At 39.6% G+C, this 8,613-nt stretch overlaps 1 protein-coding gene and 1 non-coding gene across 2 annotated transcripts; one reads left to right on the forward strand and one right to left on the reverse strand.

Annotated features, from left to right (window-relative positions):
- The first annotated feature begins 957 nt into the window (after positions 1 to 957).
- Positions 958 to 1,064, forward strand: LOC113715288 (small nucleolar RNA R71). Its single transcript, XR_003453923.1, has one exon. It is a non-coding gene; the product is annotated as a small nucleolar RNA R71 (small nucleolar RNA).
- Positions 1,065 to 7,440: 6,376 nt separating this feature from the next.
- Positions 7,441 to 8,283, reverse strand: LOC113714069 (uncharacterized). The gene has a single exon (XM_027237864.2). The coding sequence runs from the start codon at positions 8,281 to 8,283 to the stop codon at positions 7,441 to 7,443; it is 843 nt and encodes a 280-aa protein (XP_027093665.2).
- Positions 8,284 to 8,613: the final 330 nt, after the last annotated feature.

The raw sequence follows: 8,613 nt of genomic DNA on the forward strand, positions 1-8,613 counted from the left end.
CTCCAACTTACATGGAAAAGGAGGTAAATTAGATTTAATAGGTATTGATGGAGTAAGAGGTACCTCAGGGTCTCCACGAATACGTCATTCTTCTTCCATCTCCTTCTCGATCTCGTCTTTACTTTTGCTCTTTAGGTTTGTGGTCTTAGGCCCCTCCACTTCTTTGCCATTCCTCAGTGTCATGGCACTCACGTTTTTCGGATTCGCCTCGGGTTGTGATGGCAATTTTTTGAAAACTTGGGACTCTAAGCAATTAATTGCAGTTGCCATGTGGCTTATTTGAGTCTCCAGATTTTTCATGCCCGATCTAGTTTCTTACTGGAACTGAGCAGTGCTCGTGACCAAGGACCTAGTTTCCTGCTGGAGCTCAGTAGTACTCGTGGCCAGACTCTTGACAATGTTCTCCAAAGAGCCTCCTGAATTGGAGGGCGAAGGTTGAGGCTTGGGTTGCCATGGCTACTGAAACCCTGGTGGATGATTTGAAAATAAATTCTGTGGCCTATTTCCATAACCGAAGTTGGGGTGATCTCTCCAACCCGAATTGTACGTGTTGGAGTAAGGATCGTACTGCCTACGAGGTGCGGGCACACCTCCAGCCATGTTCACCTGTTCACCTCCCTCCTCTTGCAACACAGGGCAAGAGTCAGTGGGGTGGCCCACGTTTGTGCAGATTCCACAAACATTGGCTTGATGCATGTTTCCCATGGCTAATTGGCGAACAAAACATGTTAGCTCCGATAGCTGCTGCTGAATGGACGACGTCTCCACCTCATTGACCCTAGGGTAGGGTTAATCTCATGGAAGCCAAACTGTTGAGAGTTCTCTGCCATAGCTTCAATAAGCAACCATGCTTCTCTCGGTGTTTTGTTCGCCATTGCTCCTCCACTCGTAGCATCAATGATACTTCTGTCAGATGACTGAAGTCCCTCATAGTAGTATTGGATCAATAGTTCACTAATTTGATGTTGTGGGCATCTAGTGCACAACTTATTGAATCTTTCCCAATAATTATATAGGGATTCTCCAGGATACTGCTTAATACTGCATATTTCTTTTCTCAGACTTGCAGCCCGGGACGTAAGGAAGAATTTTTTCAAAAACTTCTTTTTCAGTTGGGCTCATGTTGTGATACTACCTGCATGTAGGTAGTACAACCAATCCTTTGCTGCATCCTTGAGGGAGAAAGGGAAGGCTCTAAGTTTGATCTGCTCCTCAGTAATTCCTGGAGACTTCATACTGGAACATACCACATCGAACTCTTGGATGTGTTTATGGGGTTCCTCACCCGAGAGGCCATGGAGCATGGGTAAGAGGTGAATTAATCTTGACTTCAGTTTGAAGGAGGTATTATCAACTAGAGTTGGAAATGTGATGCACAACGGCTGCTGGGAGAATTCCGGAGCAGCCAGCTCTCTTAGTGTTCTTGTATTCACCATCGGGATGTCCTATTGACCTAGGTCACTTGAATTATCACCACTTGAATCTGTTGATTCAATCTTTGGATCCAATTCCTGAGATGCAATTCTAGATTGCTTCTCTTTGAGTTATCTCGTCTCTTTCCTAGTTCGGCGCGCGGTCTTCTCTACATCTAGGTAAAAAATCAATTTGCCTATACGAGAAGAACGGGGCATAAATTAGAAAAATGTCAGACAAATTCAAAGAAAATCACTTAGAAAGAAACAAAATTAATCAAAACAAAGTTCCCCGGTAGCGGTGCCAAAATTTGACAGGTGTCGAACCTGTGCAATAATAATTACTAAAAAGTCCTAATTACCACCACAATTAATTATAGAACAAATCCAAATACTGGAGCAGGGATCCTAGGTGTGCAATGGGTTACTTGATTCACCCAATTCTCGAAAAATTTGCTTGATCCGATATACCAAAATTGTCTATAAAAAATATTAAATTTGCGTACAATGACAAGTAGGGTTGATTCCACAGGGAACGGATAGAAAGTTGTTTCCTTCCAAATCAATAGAACAAAATTGGGGGATATTTAATGGAGTGAAAATGAAAATAAAATAAACAAAATTCAAAAGCGAACTTACCAAGTACAATTTACTAAAAATAGCAATTAATAAAATTCTACCCAAAGGATCAACTATTCAGGCACGGTCCAATTAAATGATCATCGATGCAAAGATTTTTCATTCATCCGTCACTAGGTTGGTTATAGCTATCAACAAGCTCTGACAATCAATTCTTCCTTACTTTTTTGACAGTCAGAGTACAACCATTGACTGCTACTCTAACCAGAAAACAACCCTAGATACGACTGTAGGAGTTTAATTATCTAATTGCATTAAAGTTAGAAGAACCCAACCCGAACCAATAAATACACTAAGAGGGTTCATTTAAACTAAATCCTATGTTTCTCCAACACAAAGCCAATTATGATAGTTGTCACTAGTTGTCAACTAAACGAACAATTACGGATTCAATTTAGTTAACGTGACAGTAGGCTATTAAATTAAATGAAATATCCAGCCGTTGATACTCAATTAATAAAATACCCATGAACAATTAATTCAGAAAATGCACGAATAGTAACGAATTGGAAGAAATAATGAAAATTCAATTAGATCTCACAGATGTTATGGAACGCGCCTTCGCGTCAACCTTGGAGTAGAGGAGAAGTCTAGCCGCTCCTCATCATATCAATCTCGCATGGTTTAATCGATATCATCCAATTAATTACCAAGAATTTGGGGGACACGGAATAACGAAGAAACCGAGGAGAAAGTCTCGTTTCACTTTACTTCGTGTTTGTACCCAAGTAAAAGGTATATGCCCAGGTCTCACAAAAAGCATGCGAAACAAATGGAACAAAAACGGAAAACTTCAAGTCGTCTTCCAAGGATGGCAACCGAAAGCTACTCCCAAATTGTCCAGAGCTAGAGCTAAAAGTCAAAAGAAAAAGACGTTTGACAAATGGAAAAAAAAAAGAAAACTAAAGCTAATCTCTTGATTGCACGTGATTCTGGCTTTTTAGCCTTTTGAAGCCGCCACCAGCAGAAGCAAGGAAACGTCCAGGTGCAAGACTTTGTCTATGGGTTTTAATCCCATGCATCTTCGTGGTTCACGTGGACCTCATTTCCTAATTGCCTCCTACTGCTACCAATCCCGTGGGTCCGTCTTTTGGGTATTCTTCTAGAGTTTCTGGCATGGGCACGTCATAAAATAGAGTCTTCTGGAAATTTGCCTCGCGAAAGCACTTTTTATACCAATCACCTATAATTTATACAAATATGAAATATGACCAAAATCTCAATACTTAGCACAATAAGTAGCCAAAATTAGGACAAAATAACAACGCAAAAGGTGCCCAATAGTTGCTCTATCAATTTGTAAAGCCAACAATTGGTATTTGATATGATAATTCTCTAATTTTAGCATTTTTAATTCTTCTTTTAACTTTTTTTTAAAAACCCCCATCCTGGGGTGGGAGAGGAGTCCTCCCCCTATTTATTAATAAAACCAAGTTACAGTGGAAAAGCTTACTTGTCGCGCCCCATTTTTTAAATAAGAAAAATAAAAGTCGAGTTTAGAAAAATGGCTTTTGATTCAATTTTTTATTAGAAAATGAATTTTTGATTTAAAAAGAAAATGAAAAACATGGGTCTAAATGGGACTTGAAAATGCGACGGTTTGACCAAAAATATAATTTAAAAGGGGTTTTTTTGAATAAAAAACGGAGTCGCCACTTGGTATAGAGTTAAGGTGTACCAAGTCACCCAAAAATTGAATTTTTAAAGAAAAAAGTAGAAAACCCTTTTTAAACCACTCCAAATCCACGAAAATCAGATAAAAAGATTCAGGAGTCACATTTGAAGAAAGAGAAGGCAAGGATAAGAATCCAAGGCACCCTTTCAACCTAGCCAAAACTAGTTGCGCGATTTAGTCAAAGGTTTTCTTATTTTAATCTAAAGATTTATCACATTTGAATGTACTATATGAATGTAAACTCTAGACCTAAGAGGGTATCGGGGTCGAAATTTCTCTTCAAAGCTCAATTGGTGGCAATCACATTAATTGTGATGCCCAATGTGGACTCTTTGGAGAGGTCACAAATAATGCAAATGAGACTCTAAGAAAAAAAAAGGAAAATAAAAATAATTGTATAAATATACATGACCTAAAGGAATGCATCATATCGGATGCGGGGGACTAATGTTCGTGACTTTCAATGTTCCCTTTAATAGAGGGAATACGAGTGTGCTAAGATTAGAAAAGCCAAACTCGTCCATATCGCATATCCAAGGGGTAACTTCCCTAATTTAACCAAGCAAATGTACTAATCTAGGTCTAATGCTTAGATGAAATGCAAGTCTAATGTCATGTTTCGTACAAAGGGGTAAGTAATATACATATAAGGGAAAATATGGGGGAAGGGATATACATAAAGGAGGGATGTCATGCAAAATATGATAAAAGACCCTAAAAAGTGAAAATATGCATGAGATGAAGTGATTTTATCACACAATCATGATCTAACGCTCGAAGGGCTCTTAATGGTCTAGCATTGGACTAACCCTTATCTACAATTTTCCACTAGCATTGGACTAGTGAGAAAAGTCGGAACAAAGGGCCACAACTAGCGTTGGACTAGTATGGATTCAAGAAATTGACCACAACTAGCATTGGACTAGTGTGGTGACGTCACGCATCGGTTACAATCAACTAAATCATGTAAGAGCTAATAAAATCATGTAAACACATAAATCACACATAGCACATAACACATAAGCATGATATCTAGATGCAAGACCCTAAGAAAGCGGTAACACATAGCACATAGATATGCAAATCACACATAAGGCAAATAAAGCAAATAAGGCCCTAACTATTACATTGGGGGGAATCCTACTACAATCTAAGGGGAATGAATTAAATAAAATGATATAATAACCTAACTATTACAACCTTGGCATTAAATTGCCTTTCAAATAATCAAATTGATAGGTAATAAATATACAAAGCCAATAAAGCAAATAAATAAATAAACGAAATTAATACAAAACATTTATGAGGCATACAATCAAACATGTAAAGTCACATAGGGCACGTAGAGTCAAATAAAGTCAAAATAAGGGATAGAGTGTACCTCCCTTGAGTTGGGGCCCTAATGAAGTGAAATCACTTATTTACCCTCCAAAATACAAAGAAGAGGTCAAGGCACCACTTTAATTAACAAATAATCACAAAAGATAAAAATATACATGAAATTGAATCAATTAAATCATGTAGACAATCCACATTTAAGAAGTCAAAAAGAAGAAAGGACTTGATTGCAGAAATTAACAAAGCTTTGGGGTCAAAATTAAAGAAAAATAAAGTTTAGGGACCTATTTGTAATTAAATTAGGGACCCAATTGAAAGCATTGAAAGTTTGTAGGGTCATAGTGAAATTAAAGAGAAGTATAGGGACTACTCTGCAAATTCGTTCTTTGGTTTCTTAATGGATCAGCACTTGGCCATTTTATTTATTTGTTTGGGCCGAAAACCTCCCCCAACCCAACTGAGACCCATAGCAAAAAGAATGGACCAATCTGTCATTTATAACCCCAAGAATAACCAACAAAGTCGATGGGCTTCTACCCTCTAGCCCAAATCAAAACCCAAAAATAATAGACTCAACCCACTCCCTTAAACCCAGGCAAAATAATCTCTCAACCCAAATCACTTGTTTCACTAAAACCCAACATGATAAAATCAACTAAAATTATTAAACCACAATTATGACCTAAGATCAAGAAATAATCCACCCAAAAGACTACTTAAAAAAAATGAAAGGATAATTAAAGTCTAAAAGGGCAAAATAAGTTCAACTTTTCCAACTTTCAAGTCCTATCAGAAATTAGGCAAAAGCCAAGGAACAAAGGTCAATATGTACAAAACATGAAGAGAACTAAGCCCAGGGGTCAATTTGAAATTAATTCAGGACCCAATTGAAAGAAAAATCAAATTATTCGGGCCGTTATGAAATTACTTATGGTTTAGGGGCCAATTCGTGAATTTCCAAATATTTGCAAACAAATGGTTCGCTGAAGCTTTCTTCTTCAGCGTGACTCAGAGGAAAGCTTCTGCAACCCCTGATGCTCCAACATTTCGGCAATTTTACCCAGCAAGATGCATCACACCATTGTAGAATGCAAAAACAGCGAAATGGATTGAAATCAATTTCAAAGGTTCATGGTTTCTCTTCCTCTCCTCGACTAGCAAACGCACGGTATTCTGGCCAGCTTTGGACTGGCCAGAGTCTCTCTCAAACTAAAAAAAAAACATAAAATCTCCTCTTTTGGTTCAAGATTTCCGTTTGGGCATTTTATCAAACACTAAATGGGCGTGAAAAACTTCAGCATATTGTGCTCAATTGAGGTTATGACTAGCCCAAAATTTGTTATAAACACGAGATAAATCAGTCCAATCGACACCTAGAGCATGTATATTCTAAAACCATAAACAATCAACAAGAAAATTGCACTAACAGAGACACAGAAAATATGCTTTCGGAGCTCAGACATTTGTGCTTGAATGGAAACTGAAGTTCAAAGAGGGAAAATGACTTACAAGGCTTTCTTGGTGAAATTCGCAGGCGGCAATTGATATCCGATAGGGTGGTGACGGCTCGGTGAGTTGGAATTCTCCACTGCTGTTGCTGCTCAAGCCATCCACGGAGGAGGAGCAGGTGGAGAAGAAGTCGATGAGAGTCTCGACGTCGTAGCTGTTCTTGTCCTTTTTACCGAGAACAGAAAGGTTGCTGAGGATAAGTTCTTGGGGCTTGGCGCGGACAGAGACGGCGGTAAAGGGGAAGGGCTGTGGTGGAGGCGTTGGCAGAAAAGGCTTTTATTGGAAAAAATTTTTATCGAATCATTGAAGCTGAAGCCCCCATTTCCCTTTTGTGTGTTTTTTCGTTGCTTGTTTCCTCCATTTTTTGCTCAACCCGCCACCTGGTTCCTCTTTTTTCTCTGCTTTACCTTTTTATCCCTCGCGCTCTTCTTCTTCTTTTTTTTCTTTTCTTTCCCAGTTCGCCGAAGCTTTTTATGCCCAAAACCTAGCCCCTCTCTGTTTTTCTCCCTCTGTTTCTTTTTCCTCTCCACCCAAGCCTTTTTTAGAAACCTCCTCCCTTTTTCCTTTTAGTCGGCCATCTCATCCTTTTTCTTTTTCTGTTTTTTCTTTTCAAAATTCCTATCCTACAAGTGTCTAAACATCTTGCCACCTAGGTGATGTGTTGTTAAAAAACCAAAGGGACATTTGTCCCCATGCAAGCCCCCTCCATTTGTCATTTTTTTTACTTTTTTTCCTTTTTCTTCTTTTATTTTTCTGAAAATTAGTACCAAAAACAAAATAAATAAAATAAATAAAATAAAATAAACTAAAAAACCTAAAAAGTGAACAAATAAAGCTAAAATTAATTAAAAAAATTTGGTGTCTACATTACTCTCTCACAACTTGTGTTCGAACAAAAGGGATTCCCCTGCTATCTAAAAATATAGTTGCCCTAACATCCTTCGGGAGTTGCTGGAGTGTCGTGCTAAAGAAGTCTCCCTGAGTGTCCATTGTTGCTAACTTATCCGATGCAGCATTCGCTTTTCTGAAGATATGAGTAGCTGTAGTATTGAAGCTCCGAAGCATGCTCCGAATCTGCCGAAGTGCATTACATAGAGGCCATTTTGCCAGACCTCCTGATTCCAGCAACCGAACTAATCCTGCTAAATCCACCTCCACTAGTAACAGCTGGACCCAAACTCTTTTGCAGTAGAGTGAACCCTGCAGCAGTTCCAAACTTTCGGCAGTCTGCACATCGACCTCCCCGAACTCCTTGTAAAATGCAAAGATCAATCTACTCTCATGGTCCCGTAGCAGGCCTCCACCCGATACTTTCCCTCTTGTAACACTGGCGTCGGTATTCAACTTGACCGCCCCGTGCGGTGGCAGCTTCCAGGATATCACCAACCGCCTTGTTGCCCGCGGTCGCCAAGTAGCAACGCCCTTGAAATGCGCTGAGGAAAACATTTTTGCCCTTCCTAACCGCTCCACCACACTTCCCACCGCCCAAATTACCCCCTGCGGCTCCAGCCGAGCTCCCTCAAACCGTGACTTATTCCTTGCTTGCCATAGGCTCCATAAAATCAAACATGGGATAACAGCCCGTATATGATTTGCTGAGACTGATGAAGTAGATGGAAACCAAGATAAGCATTCCACCGAGATTGATTGCGAGTTGAGGTGAAGTATACCAAATCGTCTTCGAAAGAAGCTCCAAACCTGCGCCGCCATTGTCTCGTCTAGAAAAAGATGGCTCGAGCATTCTTCATGTGAAGAGCAACAGCTACACCGAGATGCCAGTATGATGCTCCGCCTCTATAAATTTACATCCACCGGGACCAGATTCCATAGCACTTTCCAAACAAAGAAGGAGATTCGGATCGGGAGGATATTATTCCATAAGAACCTATCAACCAGGGATAGATTTCTTCTTTGTTGCAGGACCTCCCACCCATCCTTAATTGAAAAGATGCCCGAAGCAGACCCCAACCACACCATCATATCCTCCTGATCTGGATACAGGATAACCTCCTGCACCTGGCGAACCAAACCCATTGGTAA

This window comes from Coffea arabica, chromosome 10c (genome assembly GCF_036785885.1).
Source record: "Coffea arabica cultivar ET-39 chromosome 10c, Coffea Arabica ET-39 HiFi, whole genome shotgun sequence".
NCBI lineage: Eukaryota > Viridiplantae > Streptophyta > Magnoliopsida > Gentianales > Rubiaceae > Coffea > Coffea arabica.

Excerpts from the sequence above, each read along its gene's own strand:
- LOC113714069 (XM_027237864.2), bottom strand. The coding sequence starts at position 8,283 with ATGGCGGCGCAGGTTTGGAGCTTCTTTCGAAGACGATTTGGTATACTT.